The sequence below is a fragment of the Cricetulus griseus genome, chromosome 2 (assembly GCF_003668045.3).
Source record: "Cricetulus griseus strain 17A/GY chromosome 2, alternate assembly CriGri-PICRH-1.0, whole genome shotgun sequence".
NCBI classification, from domain to species: Eukaryota; Metazoa; Chordata; class Mammalia; order Rodentia; family Cricetidae; genus Cricetulus; species Cricetulus griseus.
The window spans coordinates 431,375,211-431,390,855 of record NC_048595.1 but is presented as its reverse complement, the minus strand read 5'-3'; the positions used below and the strand labels follow the sequence as shown (position 1 = coordinate 431,390,855).

At 42.1% G+C, this 15,645-nt stretch overlaps 1 protein-coding gene across 2 annotated transcripts in view; it reads left to right on the top strand.

The window, feature by feature from the left end:
* Farsb (phenylalanyl-tRNA synthetase subunit beta) overlaps window positions 1-13,669 on the top strand; it is a 64,258-nt gene extending 50,589 nt beyond the window's left edge. Inside the window, exon 17 of one of the 2 annotated variants that reach the window (XM_027397335.2) lies at window positions 13,075-13,669. In XM_027397335.2, coding sequence (XP_027253136.1) covers window positions 13,075-13,229 — 155 coding nt within the window. In that variant the 3' untranslated portion in view covers window positions 13,230-13,669. Of the gene's footprint in view, window positions 1-9,322; window positions 9,886-13,074 lie in introns of those variants that run through there. The other variant, XM_027397336.2, reaches the window with a different exon arrangement.
* Window positions 13,670-15,645: the final 1,976 nt, after the last annotated feature.

Here is a 15,645-nt window from a genome sequence, read left to right as displayed (position 1 = left end):
TCCATGGCTGATGGATTTTCTTTACTATCCCCAAACAAAGAAGAGGGTAGCAGGAAGTGGTCCTGTTCAGATCTACCCAGGACTGATTCCCCATCTTCATGGCAGGTGGTTCTCTGCTTCAAGAATACCTTCTAGTCTCCCCAGTTAATAGACAGACACTTTTTTCTTAACTGCGTTTTGATTAAATTTTAATACTGCAGATATCCTATGTATCACTTATGTTCTATATGTATAGCAGTGTGTACAAAATCTATAAAACTTAATAATTTTATATATGTGGGTGTGTACACTACTTGGATCAAACCTAGAGTCTCTTACATGCTAAGCAAGTGCTCTGTAAAACTTTTATTTGTTCAGTGAAGAGTTAACATTGACCAAACAAATTTAAGCTTTTAAAATTGTGTTTGTTATTTATATAATATAGTATGCATCCTTGTGAGATTTCCATATATGTACTCTACACAAAGTACTTTGATCTTTTTTAAAAGCTAGATGCAGCATTTGTCTTACTTAGTCTCACTTGTTTCACTTAAAATGAGGTTCAGTCCATTTTCTGGTGATCAGTTCCAGTCTTCTTTATGGGTAGATAATACTCCATCATGCTAAACTTGTAGTTTGGAAGTCAAACTTAAAAAGTACTTGTTGAAAAAGTTTGGCTTTTGTTTTCTTTTGTTTACTGTTGCATGGTTTTGATTTTTGAGACAGGTTTCATAACCTAGGTTGGCCTTGAACTTGTTGCTTAGACTGATGGTCTTAAACTATTGATCCTTCTACTGCATTTCTTACTTACTTATTTTTGTGGGAGATCTGGGAACAGATTCCTACAAGTATGGAGTTATTGGGACATCGTTATTTATACTTTATTTAGACCTTCAATTCTCATACTGTAGATGCAGCAGATGAGAAAACCTTGTTTACACTAAATTGTAGGTCATATAGTTTGTTTTATCCATTCTGTTTCCAGTCTTATAGATGGGAAATGGTATCACACTGACATTTGACCTGGATCTTCCTTGTGTGAACAAATGTGAGCATATTTTCTCATTTGTAAATTTTTAAACAATATTCAGCTTCTTTCTTGAGAAGTATCTTAAAAATTTGCATGCATATATATGCATATATATGTATATATATGTATATATTCAGAGTTAATATCATGATATCTTTAATCAGCCAAATCAGTCTCAGACCATTAAAAGTCCCTTTTCCCAGCATTAAAAATAAGTTTATCCTTAATTAAAGTGGAATTTGAACTGAGATGATACCATATTTTTCAGTCACATTTAACCTGTGACTTTCAGATTTCCCACACATGTAATATGTAGTCAGAGAGATTATGAAATAGTGTTTATGCTATAGCCAAGGAGGGCTAAATCTGAACTGCTGTGCTCTTAGATGCTGGGAGTTCTGTGGCAGTTTCATGAATGAAGTTTGCATCCAGATGGCAGCTTGTGCACAGGTCTCCTGGTACTTACACTGGAGCTGGAGTAAATGTTAGCATCCTCATCTCTTTTTTCAGAGCACTTTGCTAACAGACCAATTCCTCATCCAAAGGATTTGTTGAGAGCAAGACATTTGGACCACCTTCCTTCTCTCCTAATGTAGCTTCTGCTGTTTCCCCCTCAGCAAAGTGAAGTCATTCCATTGTTCTAGCACTTCTCTGTTTCCTCCTTACTCAAAGGAGGAATTGCTTTGTTAATCCCACTGCCCAGAATCTAGTAGTTTATCTGGTGTAGTTTATTTAGGAAACTAGAAACTTGTTAAAGATCACCATTCACATTATTTAGAGGACATTAAGACAGGATCTGGTGTAGCCCAAGCTGGTATTGGACTCCCTAGCAGCTGAGGCTGACCTTAAGACTCCTGATCCTTCACTTCTGCCTTCAGAAGCTATACATATATCTAGCTACATTCTAGAAACATTTATAACTACTTTTATTCTGATTTTTAAAATTGTATTAATTCATAATCTGCTTTGTTTAAAAAAGAGAAGTATATATTTTATTATGAATTTGGGGGCAGTGGTTCATTTTTTGTTTTGATATTTCTTTGATATTTCTTTTACTTACATACTACAACTTTTGGGAAACTTAAGAAAGAGCAGCAAGTGTAACATGTTTATAGAAGCCCATTTACAATAGTAAATAAACAACTCTAATATAAAGTGCTTAAAGGATTATTTGGCAAACTGATGTAAACATAATGGAACATGACAAAAATGTTTTTAAACATGTGACTGTAAACAAAATGAAAAATGTAGATTCCAAGATGATATAGATACTAACTATAATGATAATAACGCATTGCTCGGGCCAGTGGGTAAAGCCTACATACAGTCTTGAGTTCAATCCTCAGGAGCCACATGGTGGAAGGAGAGAACCCACTTCTCCAAGTCTCTGACCTGCACTGTGACACATTATGTACACACTCACACAGGTGTGCACCCCTACCAAATAAATAAAAGTGTAATATGAAAACAATATAATACACTGCTTGTTAGCCCTAGGATGTATAACCCCCAGCTATGGCATAGTAACACTGGATATTGCCATGGATTTTCACCTTTATACCATGGGGTTAGGGGCTTTTAACTTAGTGACTTTTAGGTAGGTCTTCACTGTTATAGCTCAGGTTGCACTTCCAGACTCTTCCTGCCTCAGTCTCCCAAGTAGCTGGGACTACAGTGAGTAGTGCTGTTGATTTCAAAGGATTTTGTTAGTTTCTTTCTTTCTCTTTTTTTTTTTTTTTTTTTTTTTTTTTTGTAAAATGAGAACAAGTGTGTGTCCTGTCTACACCATAGTTTTATTAGGAAAAGAAGATGCAGGAATGGATGAGGGTATCAGAGATGTGCAAATTGCACCTCAGAGTGAACTTTAGAGATTTTAGGTCTGCCGCCAGGAAAAGCAGCCCTGGACGAGAGGGAGGGTTTCTGGCCAGGATTTAGGACCTGGACTCTAGTCTGGAATCTGCGGTTTACCTGCTGTAGGATTCTCCTCCTGTGTGAGCTGTAGGACAGGCAGGTGGTCTGCAAGGTTGTTTCCAGTTCTACGATCTGTAATTGAGTTCAGAAGGAGTCTCTGCTGTAGGCTCTGGTGCACTGCTCCTACCCGTCCATACTTTACACAGTGTTCTGTAGTGCTAACCCTGATTTAAGACTCTAAACTCTACTCCCTAAAAATTCTTTGTTATGTGAGGCCTTTCTGGGGTAGGAGAGATGGCTCAGCAGTTAAGAGAACTTGCTACTCTTCTGGAGAACCTAGGTAAAACACTGATTTACAAATTTTAAAAAATAACTATTTTTGAATGTAATTTTATTTCCCCAAATGTGGGTGGTTTTCTGTGGTTGCAGTGGTGCTAGTATTCTGTGATATTAATACCATCACAGAGTGTACCTGGATATGTGCCTAGTTTAAAGGTGACAAACTGTCAGCCTGCTCTGTTCCCTCTTTAAACTGCACTTACTTATCGTAAGCCAGAGGAAGTTTGCAAAGATGAGGTGGTGGGCAGCGTGACCAGCAGCTTAGACACATTCTGCTGCAGCCTCATGTGCCGTGGCCCTTCCTCACCTTTGGTGTGCTCTCTAGCCTGTTTATTGCTTGCCTTGGGCAAGGTTCCTAATCTCCTAGTGCTTCTCTTCTCCCCATCTGTAACTTGCATTGCACAAGGGGTTTGGCCAGATCCACACTCTGAGACCTCTCACTCTCATGGGGGGATGGAAGGAGCTGAACTGAAAGGAGGATACAGCACCTTTTCACCCTGTTCATGGCTGCTACTCGTAGGAAGTAGCAGCCATGAAAGCAAAAACTGGATTTGGTGTTATAATGTGAAATATTTCATTATAAGAAGATTTTAGTGAGTGTCCACTGAGTGTCCACTGAGGAGGACATTTCTCTCTAAGGTCATCTGAGTTTTGCTGGTTTCTTGTAAGAGTCCCTGTCCTCATTTGTCGTAGAGTATATGATGCCAGGCACTCTTCCCAAGCCATGAGTTGGTAAGTTTCAATTCTCTCTAGTCCCACTGCCTCCCTGTAAGAGTTAATGTTGTCTGCAGGTGTGTTGGGATTAGCACTGTAAAGTTGTATAAGGGGTTTTTCTTTCTTTTGATCTTCAGAAAGGGATGAAAGATGGCCATTAAATTGAAAGGATTAGGTCCCCTCTCTTTATAGACTTTAGGTACCATAAATATTCACTTCAAATGAAAGGTGAAGAATTGTATACATCTGGGAGAAAATGGGTGTTTTATATTACCAGTCGGAAATTATTCAGTCTCCCCTTACAAATTAAATGGTCTTTGCAGAGGCATTTTCTTCTGAGTGTACTGAGATCAGGAAAAAAAAGTGTTTTTGTGTTCATATCTTGGTTGTGATGCTTTGGCTCCTTAGAGCCCTGAAGCCTTTTCTTTTACAAGTTAACACCTGACCTATGGTGGACTTCTTTTCCTCTTGTGTCCTCAAAAAATCTGCTTGTTCTAAAATCTGAGAACAATGGCCCCTTAAGAATGAAATTGTGTGTTCATGAAGGGTATAATTGAGTAGGATTCATTTGTTTACTTATTTATTTACTTATCCTTTGAGAAGTGTGTAGGGTTCGGATAGGCACCAGCCCTAAAGTTGTTAGACTGTTGACAGTTTTTCTTTTACCCTTATTACATAATTGGTCATTTTGAACAGACTTAAGACAGATTCAGTTGGTATCTACCATTATACATTTTCCATTTCATCCCTGAATTTGGGGATGTGTGTGGTGAAAGCTATTGAGGGTAATCTCTGTTTAGCAACAATACACTACTTTACCCTGTTAATTTCGTTGTTTGCTGTTGTTTTTGATGTGTTTTTTTTTAATATTTGGATAATAAAGTACCCAATGACAATAACTTGTGAGTTTGAATCTCAACTCAAAATATGTATTGGCAATATGAAGAAAGGGATGAGTAAAGTTAAATGAGCAGCTGATATTTCAGAGCACTGAAGTAAAGTATTAAGGAGTGACCTGGCTCTAGCAAATGGCAGGAGTGTGAGACGAGGGCCTCATGCTTGGTAGCATCCATGCACACTCACACTCAACACACACGCGCACACACACGTACACACATTCACACACACCCATACACATACACACACACAGGTGCGCGCACACACATACACACACACATACACACATACATACACACATTCACACACACACACACACTCACACAGGCACACTCACACACCCTGGTGCTCTCAGATGAGGGGTCTGCTCAGTTACTACCTAAAGCTTGTACTTCCAATGCTTCATGAAATGAAAGGAACGAGTGAGTGTATGGAAAACTTCTGCCAGCTCTAGGCTATAATGTAGCTCTAAAGATGGGAGCAAAATGAAACTGTGAAAAGTGTTTGGCAACGGGCAAGAGAAGGAACTCCCAAACGCTTTGATGGTCAGTTAGCCAGAAAACATGCTAAAGACAGGGTGCTGTGCTAGATTATGGGCCCAGGGATGACCCTAAGGACACAAAGACTTTAATTAAGGGGCTTATTCACACCCCACTAAGTTTGGGAAATTAAGCTCTTCTTTGTGCCTAACTGGTGTTTTGTCTGGGCTCCCACGTGTGTTGCGATAGAGAGCAACATTTTCCCAAAATGTGTTCTGCCTTAGAAACTGATAACTGGGCCAGGTTTCATGAAAAGCCTTGAATTGTCGTGGCATGGGATTCATGCAGATGCAGGTGGGAGCTGGTGTGCTGCACCTTTCTTTCCCTGCTCTTCCACAGTGGAAGAGAGTCAAGGGACTCTAGAGTCTGAATCTTAGTTCCCGTTCACAAGGTGTGGACAGTGTCCTTTCTGTAGACACAGCATGTTGCCTCTTCTCCAGAAATACATTTTTGTTTGTGATTTGATAAAGGCAGCTTTGGCTGCAGTTCAGGTCTGACTTTCTGAAAGCCTAGGCTGTGGCCTTCAGATGTGATGTCATTTGTTTTCAGACAGACTTTATGATGTATTAGTTCTAGCTGGAGCTTTTGGGTCACATCCATCTGCCTGGGTACTGAGCGGAACCACCTTCTTTGGCCAGCAGTGGATGTTGTGAACAAAAATTCCTGAAAAGAAACTGGTTGTAAACTAAAAACTCCTGCAAGGAGTTTTGTATGTCTGCAGAGACTTATGGACCAATTGGAATTTTAGTAGTGTGAAGAGATTGGGATTTTTATAGGCTCAGGGGGTAATTAATTATTTTATCTTGAGCTAGTGTTAGCCTCCTGGAGCAGCCACTCCTTAACCAACTCTGCATCTGAACTAACAACTCAGGATAATAAATAAAAACCTCATAGAAGCTGTTAACAGAAACACTAGCTCCCACCAATCCAAAAGCTAAGAATGTTCTCAGATAATATTTTAGGCTTATTGAAAAGCTTTCCCCATCTCAGCATACCTGCCTCTCTGGTATACATACCTATCATTGCATTTTAAATTTGGCCTTGATTTATGTCTTTGTTCTATAAAACTATTTTATGAAACCACTTCTGCATTAGAACATGGAATTTAACCTAAATCTGTGTTCCCAGGCAATGGTCACTAAAAATGCTCCAGAATAAACTATCTCTTATTCCCTTTAAGTTGAGAGCTGTGGTCTTTTCCATTGACAACATCCTCACATCTAGAAGGCCTTGGACCCTTACTGTGGACTCTGGCCCTGTGTTTTGTTAGTGAGGAAATTCTGTCCTTGGAGTTTGGTTTGCTCTGTTCTAAATTTTAAAGTATTGAGACTGCTTCTGTTTTTGTAATTTTACTCCACGAACGCACCCCTAACATTTCCAGTTCACCTGCACTGTCAGTCAAGTGGAGGGTTTGTTTCTTAAGGCTCTCACTGCCTCTCGAAGTCAGAGGCCCTTTTGCATGCTTCTCAGTTTGTGTATTTGGAGAACAGAACCTCAGCTTGATCTAATTGAACAGGAAATGTGAGACTCATTGGTAGGTGTTTATGCCATCATCTGAACTGGTTAGAAGTGAAAAAATGGTGGTGCAAGACAGTTGTCCCCACGAGTCCAGGTGTGCAGTGTTGCCGAAGTGAGCTGATGGCTAAAGGGATCCTGTCCTGGGCTCACATTTGAGCAGCAGTTGTGACTTCGGGCCCATGTGAAAGTGTGAACTTCGGACATTTTAATCACTTTTTATACTCTTACTTTGGAACATGTTACATAGCTTTGAATATGAATTTTCTTTGTTTTTCTCTGGAAAGAAAGAAAATTACATTTACTGGTATAAATATTTTTGTTACTATATACCTAGCTGATTAATGAACTAAAGCAAAGTTTGGTCCAAATTTATAGGCAAGGTAAGCCTGGCAACTGAAGAGGAATATAACTGAATTTTACTTTAAAAAGCTGAATCAAAATGTTATATGAGGTAAAAATTCTGATTTTTTATCTTAGGCTTTATTTTGCTAACATTGTCAGAACTAGCACATCTGGCTTAGATTCTAAAATAGTTTGGTTTTATGCTTCAGTAAAAATGAATCCAATCAAATTGGAATTGAAAATAGATAAAAGGAAATCTTTCGTTACAGCAAGGCTGTTGGGAAGGTCTTGGACATTTCCTTTCCTGGTGGCCTCTCTGACAGGCTAGAGTCCTTGTCAGGTAGTGCCTGTGTGTACTCACAGCCCTGTCTCCCAGGAAGGGGAGGGCGGGGTCTGGGCTCGCCCTAGCTCAGGGGTGCTGAGTGCACTAAAAGGTCCTTGGCTTGTCATTTGAAAAGTCCTTTTCATTCTGCCTTTTAGACAACTAACCTCCTTCCCTGCCTCCCTGTTTTTCCAATTGTTGGGGATGTAGTTGACAGTCTTGTTTTTCTTTTTTTTAGTAATAGGTAGTGTTGTTTTTTAAGTTATATTTTCATTTTCAAAAGGATGAAAATGTGTCATCTTTATCAGATTTGACCATAATTACCACCCCTGCCAGGCTTTCTGTTATCTATCCAGTTTGGTTCCTGAGTTGTTTATTCCGTTATTTTCCTCACCCCATCCTGGGTGTGGATTAGTGCACAGAACCAACTGCAGCACTTAAATGGCCAGCTTGCTTTGACTCTGAAGCAGATATACTGAGCTTGATGAGATGTGAAGAAAGAAATATGTAGCCATGTTGCTTTGAGGTTAAGAATGACAAAAATGTTTGTTTTCCCCCTCTTTCCTGAGAATAGAAACCAGTATCTCTCCACATTGATTGGGAAGTCTGTGTAGTCTGTCTCTATGGTATCAACCCAACAGTAGCAGATTCCCTATCTGCCCATCCAACTCTGTGTTCTTAATTATGCTGACCTTGGAGCTATTAGAGATGCAGCAGTTTGCTCCCCCATAAATAATGCACTCACTCTGAGTGGCAGGCTGCAGGCTTGTGGCCCAGCTCTGCTGGGTATTTATAGTTCAAGCCAGTAAACATTTTGCTTGAATCCTTCAGGAGCCTTGGGCCTGATCCCTTTTCAAGTGGGTGTTGAGAGAAATGAATCAGCATTGTTTTTAAACTATAGTGGAGTCCAGCGTGTTGATAAGCCTTCTGTGGCACTGGTAATTTAGTGGCTAGGGAGTGGCCCTCTGGGCTTGTTGGTTCACTTTCAGCTGGTTAAGCCTCAAGAATGGTTACTGGGTGGGAAGATGGAACAGTGCTCTGGCAACAGATGAAGAAAGTTCTCTGGCTGCCTTCAAGTAAAACAAGAATCAGCTAGGATTGGTGTGGGGCTGGCAGGGGGTGGGCCTTCACTGGGGCATTACAGACAATACTTGCAGTATATTTAGGGTGCTCTCTTCAGGCAGGGACACGGGTTGCATTCTGGTGATGTGGCCTGTGATCACATGCACAGGTCCCTGTGGCAGTGGTATTCATTGTGGGTTTCTTGTGTAGTAAAGTGTAGAGTGACATTGTAAGGAGTGAGTCGTGCTGTAGTAGACTTCTTATGCAGCCGGTCCTGATGTGGGGAAGGAAGCCTGCTTCTCAGCCTGTTCCATCCATGCAGGCTCATCATTTTCCTTTGGTTCCTTGTGTCCTTTTGGGGACTTAGGTTCCCCTAAGACTGATGATAGCCCTGCAGCCTCCTCCCAGCTCAGTCCCCATGATCAGAAGTATAGGACTCTTGTTTTCAGATTTATTCTTGATTTTTTTCTCCTTGCAGGAGTTCCTTGGTGTAACACAGCAAGTGCTTCTTTATACTAGAAAGTGTAAGGATGCACTTTCTCGTAGCCAGTGACTTAAAGAAGAATGGTTATTTTTAGAAGACCCACAGGCTTTTAGTGTCAAATGGCTATTGACTTCTTTTTTCTCCAGAAGAAACATTGATTTTTTTTTTCTCCCACTCTGTTTTAGGTTCTGCATTCTTCCCTGGGCGGTGTGCTGAAATCTTTGCCCGGGGTCAAAGCATCGGGAAGCTGGGCGTCCTTCATCCTGATGTTATCACCAAATTTGAGCTGACCATGCCCTGTTCCTCTCTAGAAATCAATATTGAGCCCTTTTTGTGAAGTTGGTCTCTGCTGTGTGGTTCTAACCCTAAATGTCCCTTTCCCTCCTGTGGTGTCCTTAGCCCTCTTTTACTGGGAGCATCCATTTGTGCTTTAATGTTTAATAAAGTAAAATGTGCTATCTGGCTCCTTGGGTAGCTGCCTGCATTAGGCCAGCTTGTGGAACAGTCAGTGTGGATCTGTATGCGCTGCATTGGGGGAGAGGTGTTCTGGACGAGCAGGGTGAGTTCTGGAAACGAAAGTATTGCTTGGACATCAGAATGTCACTGTTACTTATGACACCAGTATAGCGGGATCCCATGTTTTCTTTATTAATGAAACAAGTGATTGATAAGAATACACATTGTACATGTTTAAGCCTTTTCTACACTTGACATGTGTTAATCAATAAAATCAATACTTTTAAGAAAATCTGTAAGAATCAGTTTGGTCAAGCAGTGACAACCTTTCAAGTCGTCATCTTTTTTAAAAAGTTTAATTTATGTGTGAATATATGTGTATATGATTGTAGTATAGTCTGTGTGTGTGTGTCCATCTGCCCATCCTAGTTAGGGTTACTTTTGCTATGTTGAAACAACATGACCAAAAGGAAGCTGAGAGGAAAGAGTTAATTTGGCTTATACTTCCACATCATGGTCCATCATTGAAGGAAGTCAGAAAAGGAACTCAGACAGGGCAGGAACCTGTATTCAGGAGAGCTGATGCAGAGGCCATGAAGGGAGGGCCCTGCTGCTTACTGGCTTACCACCCTACCCCCATGGCTTTCTCAGCCTGCTTTCTTACAGAACCCAGAACACCAATCCTGTGGGTAAACCCACCCACAATGAACTGAGCCCTCCTACATGACTCACTAATAAAATACTCAACAGGCTTGCCTACAGCCTGATCATATTCCTTTACACTGTATGAAAATGTGTCACTGTGATTGGTTTAATAAAGAGCTGAATAGCCAATAGCTAGGCAGGAAGAGGTTAGGCAGGACATCTGTGGACAGAGAGGTCTTGGGCAAGAAGAAAGGTAGAGTCACCAGCCAGACAGAGAGGCAGCAAGGCATGCAGAAGGAGGAGGTAAAAGCTATTGAGCCACATGACAGCACATAGATGAATAAAAACAAGTTCATTTAAGTTATAATAGTTAGAAACAAGCATAAACTATAAGCCAAGATTTCATAATTAATAAGTCTCTATGTAGTTTTTGTGAGCTGGCAGCCTAAAGAAAAATCCGGCTACATTAGTCCTCATTGAAATGTAAGTAAAGACCACAATGATAAACTGTTCATACTCGTTAAAATGGCTAATGTTGGGGCTGGTGAGGTCATAAGAGCATTGGCTGCTCTTGGCAAAGTCCTGAATTTATTTCCCATCACCCACATGATAGCTCATAACCATCTGTAATTCCAGATTGATATTCTCTTCTGGTCTCCAAGGGCACCAGGCACATAATTGGTATGCAGACATAATATAGGCAAAACACCAATACATATTAAAATTTTTTAAAGGGTTCATGTTTAAATGATGGATCAAATGTTAGTGGTACAAGTGGAACTGTTGGGTACTGCTGGTGAGGCTGTAAAATGATACGGCCAGGAAAGTAGTTTGGTAGTTTCTTGAAACCTGAAACACTATTTCACCCACGTGATCATCCAATAGTTTTTATGCAGATGTTCAGTGTTATTTATAGTAGCCACAGACCACATAGCCATTCTGTGAAGGGCGTGTAGGTCTTAAGAGGCTTCAGCCCATAGTAATGGACACCAAGCTGCTCAAGAGTCCTAGGAACACAACCAGCCAGAACTTGGCAGTTCTCAGATAGGTCAAATGCTTTACATGAGAGTTTCTATTCAGCTTGAGGCAATTAATGTCCCTTTTCAGGTCATTAGTCTCCTTTTGGTAAAATGTAAGGAAGAGCCAAAGTCGAATCAGGGTTGTTGATACCAAACAAGCACAGATAGAGGTCAGTGCAAGGATAATCCTCAGCAGCCCTTCCCTCCTAAGCCGCTGAGCCTGTCTTGCAGTGTGTCTAGCTGGTTTCTACTCAATGTACTCTTGTTTGAAGATTTTGATATTTATTACATGTGTATCTGGTACCAGAGCAGGTCAGAAAGTACTAGATCCCCTGGAATCAGGTTGCAGACAATGTGAGCCATGACATAGGTGGGAATCAAACCCAAGCAAATGCAGTGCCCTTAGCCACTGAGGCATCTTACTACGTGCAGTCTTTTATGTATGGTTTCTTTCTCTTAGCATACTTGCACTCCTTTGTGCTGTCAGGAGTTCATATCTCTGAAGAACATCATGCCCTTCTCAATCAGCCTAGTGTGGTAGTTCTTACAAATAAGGTCTTTCGGGGGGTAGACAAGGCTAGATGAGGTCATGAGGATGAAGCCTTCCTAGTGGGATTAGTGGCCTTCAGAAGTGATGCCAGAAAGCTTGCTTTCCCATTCCCCGCCCCATGCATACATGAAAAAACAGAGGTCCTGTGTGCATAGGCCAGATGGTAGCCTCCTCCAAGCCAGAAGAGACCTCACGATTAAATCTACTTACTGGCATCTTGATTTTGAACCTTCACTCTCTAGAACAGTGAGAAATAAACTTTTCTTCTCAATGAGCCATTGTCTCTGTGCCATCTTGGCCGCCCAAGCAGACAAATAAGAGGAAACAGAGACTGGCATGCATAATAAATCTCAGGGTGGCAGTCCACCTCTGGGAACACCAGCAGTCCCCTAAGACACCTGCCAGAAGTTGCTATGGCCTCCTTAGATAAAAGCAGAGGAACTAAACTCTGTATGACAAGCAGAACAACGAGTGGGCACAAAATGGGCCACATGTTCGTGACAGACCGTGAGTTCAGGTATTCTTGGCTTTGAAGTCCCCAAAAGCCGAATGGATCGCTGTGGATGTTGGCAGCCAGACTTGTTTGAATTAGCACCTCCAGCAGCGGGTTGAGGGAAATTGTGTCTGGCCAAAGCAAGTCCTGTCTGTGCTCTTGTCCATCTTGTGACCTCTCCAGTGCTGAGTCGAGTGTTTTCCTCTCAGGGTTGCCCTTTACTTCTGTTTAAGGAAGCCAGCCTAGGGCTGTGCCTTGGCTGTGTGTTAGAAAGTGTCTGAAACAGGGCATGTCAAGAATGGGAGGAGGGGCACAGCTGAGGGAGGAGCCAGAGGCTTTATCAGACTCGATGAAGTTACCTCTCTCAGAAGTGACAATAGGGACACAATGTGCCTTTTGATACCCAACTTGGTAGCAAAGGAATTCACTTTCCAGGAGCATCCACTTTTTTGTCACGAAGGGGGATACTATGCTGGTGCTTCGAACAAGCCCTTCCTAAGAGCCAGCAAGAAGGCGGTTCCACTGGAGGCAAGTCTGGGTGAATTTACTCCCTTGGTTCTGGGCAGCTAAGGAGTAAACACCCAGACAGAAATGGGTGGGGTTAAGCATAGATCTCAACCCAAAAGTCACTGGGAGGCTCGGGGCTAGGTGTGTAGGCATAATGGATGTGTTTCTTTGATCGTCCCAACCCTTCAACGGCTTTTTATCAGTGTCAAATTGAGATGGGTAAGACGATGTTTGTTTTGTGAGCTCTGCATAATTTGTCCCCCTCAGGGCCACCCATATGGTTTCCAGGTGACAGCTGCCGAAGACCAGAGGCTCTAGCAGCCCCTCTCTTCACTTGGCTCATGGCTTCTTGGGCACATTATAAAGCCCTTGTGAGTTCAGGTTTAACGTTGCATCATGCTGCAACCCTGCCCCGCCCTTGACGAGGAGAGGACCGAGTTGGGCTTGTTACAGAAGTGCTGGCTTTCTCTGAACACCTTCCCTGGGAAGACTCTGGCTTTGCTCCAACCAAGGAGACCCTGATGTCACAGCAAGAGGAGAAGCAGCAAGGTTGGCAGATGTGTTGAGTGTGTGAAAAAGCATCACAGCCGGAACTCCTCGAGCCACCGTTGCTTTTCTTATTTGTTTTTGCATGCCACATAGACAGGCGTGGAGAAGGAAGAGGAATTTTTGGCTTCACATAGCTCCCTTGTCTCATGTGGCTATGGCTTTAAGAATTTAATATTCTATTCGTGGCCCACATTCAGCTCTCGTTCTTCGTATGCATGTAAGTATGTGAGTCTGTACTACAGGTGCCCCACTTGAAGAAAACAACGGATGTATAGTAAGCCCAAACTAACTTATTAAAGTCTTATGTTGGTGAGGAATGAAGGATTGCCATATGACTTTGAAACGGCAAGCTTCAGTACAGTCAAAGTTTACAATACAAGCAGGGCTGGGCAAATGGCTCACTGCCTTAGTGATTGTGGTGAAAGCTAGAGGCCCTAAATTTGAACCCCCAGAAGACATGAAAAAGTGGGGCATTGTGTCATGTGCCTGTGACCCCAATACTAAGGGGTGGAGACGGGAAGATCCTAGGGGCCTTGCTGGTCTAGCTACAGGTTCCATGGGGGACTTTCAGACACACAGTGGGAAGCAATAGAAGAAGATGTGTCAGGCATGCTTGTCACCATGCACCTTCAGACAAGCCACACAAACACAAGTGGCTTCGGGAGGACGCTGTCTAAAATGAAGTGGTCCATGTGACTGGTGCTGGAGAAATGGGTGCAGTCATCAGAGAGATGGAAGATAATGAGGGGTTCCCGGGAGAGGCCTGGTCACAGTGTGGTGATTTACAAACAATTTCTGAAGAGTAGTTGTGGTATGCGCAAGGGACACACAGCTGCTTTTTGTTTGTTTGTTTGTTTTAACAAACAAGGGGACCTGGATGGTTCGGAGGTGTAGGGGAAAAGGTATCCAGGGCAAACTGAAGTATTTGAGTGAGGATGCTAGAAGGAGCCTGTGAAGTCACCAAATCCATCACCTGATTCTTATTTAGTGACTTGGTCTGGGGGAAGTGCCCCCATCCAGCTGTATCTTGTACCTTGACACCCCACTGCTGAGCCAGCCTGGTCTCTTCTTTAAGCCTGCCTCCTGTAATAGTCTCTAGAAAGTCTTCCTTTTCTTTCCCTGCCCTATTACATGGCCTGGTCTTTTCCACACAACCATGACACTTCAGATCTTGACTTTTTAAGTTCTCCGAGCCTGTGACTTCTCTGACCTGGGAGAACTCCACAGCACAGATTGGAGCTTTACATCCCTTAGGTACCCAGCAAGTATGAGTGACAAGTATATCCTGGTCACAGCACAAACACAGCCTCACATGTGTCCTTACACATAACTTACTTCAGCACTTTCAAACACCGTGAGTGGCATCTATCTCCACACAATAAAAGGACTCTCATTATCACGGAGTTAGAAGGACATAAGCATACCACCCTGACACACTTATTTCCTGTTAGGCAAATCTGTAGCCTCTATGAAGCTGACCAGTATTTGCATGCAGATGGATTCTGGCAGCAGAAAATTCTACAGCTTGTTACTGAGTTTTCTCCACTCGCTTCACTTTGGGTCCAACAAACCCAAGGAAGAAACCCAAATTAAGAAAAAACTACCTGGGAAGAGCTGATCACAACCATAATTCCTGCACCTGAGAGAATGAGGCAGGAGAATTAGCATGTGTTATAAAGACCAGCTGGGACTACATAGTGAACTCTAGGCCAATCTGGGTTATAGAATGAGACCTTGACTCAAAAAAGGAAAAAGAAAATCCATAGAAACAGTACATTAGATTTTAAAGCATCTAACAATCACAGTCAAACAAAAAAGATTTTATTTTAAAAAGAATAAATTTACATACAGTGCATAAGCGAGACAGCTGAAGGCTTCCAAAATAGAAACCTGAAACACATGGTCTAAAATACCACATGCTGTGATTACCCTGGGAAGATGAGTTGTGTATTTGGGCAAGAAAATCCCTTTATCAGGCACAGTGTGGAGTAGGTTTAGTGACTTCCATCAAAGGGTATTAGTTTAAGGGTCTCGCCAATGTCTCTTTCCAGCATATTCAGCTAGGGTACAGGTCTGAGCAAAGATGACACAAAAATGACAGCTAATTCAGAAGGCAGGTTCTAGATGGATGCCTTGGCCTGAAGTAGAAGCAAGATGGGAAAAAGGTATGTTATTCTTCCCGATTCCCAGAGTGGTCAGTATACCTAAAAGCTTTGGTGTCAAGGTTAGCCTAGGCTTACAAAGTGGACACATTCTAGTGAGGGTGACAGTTGCCCAGATCAAGAGGGC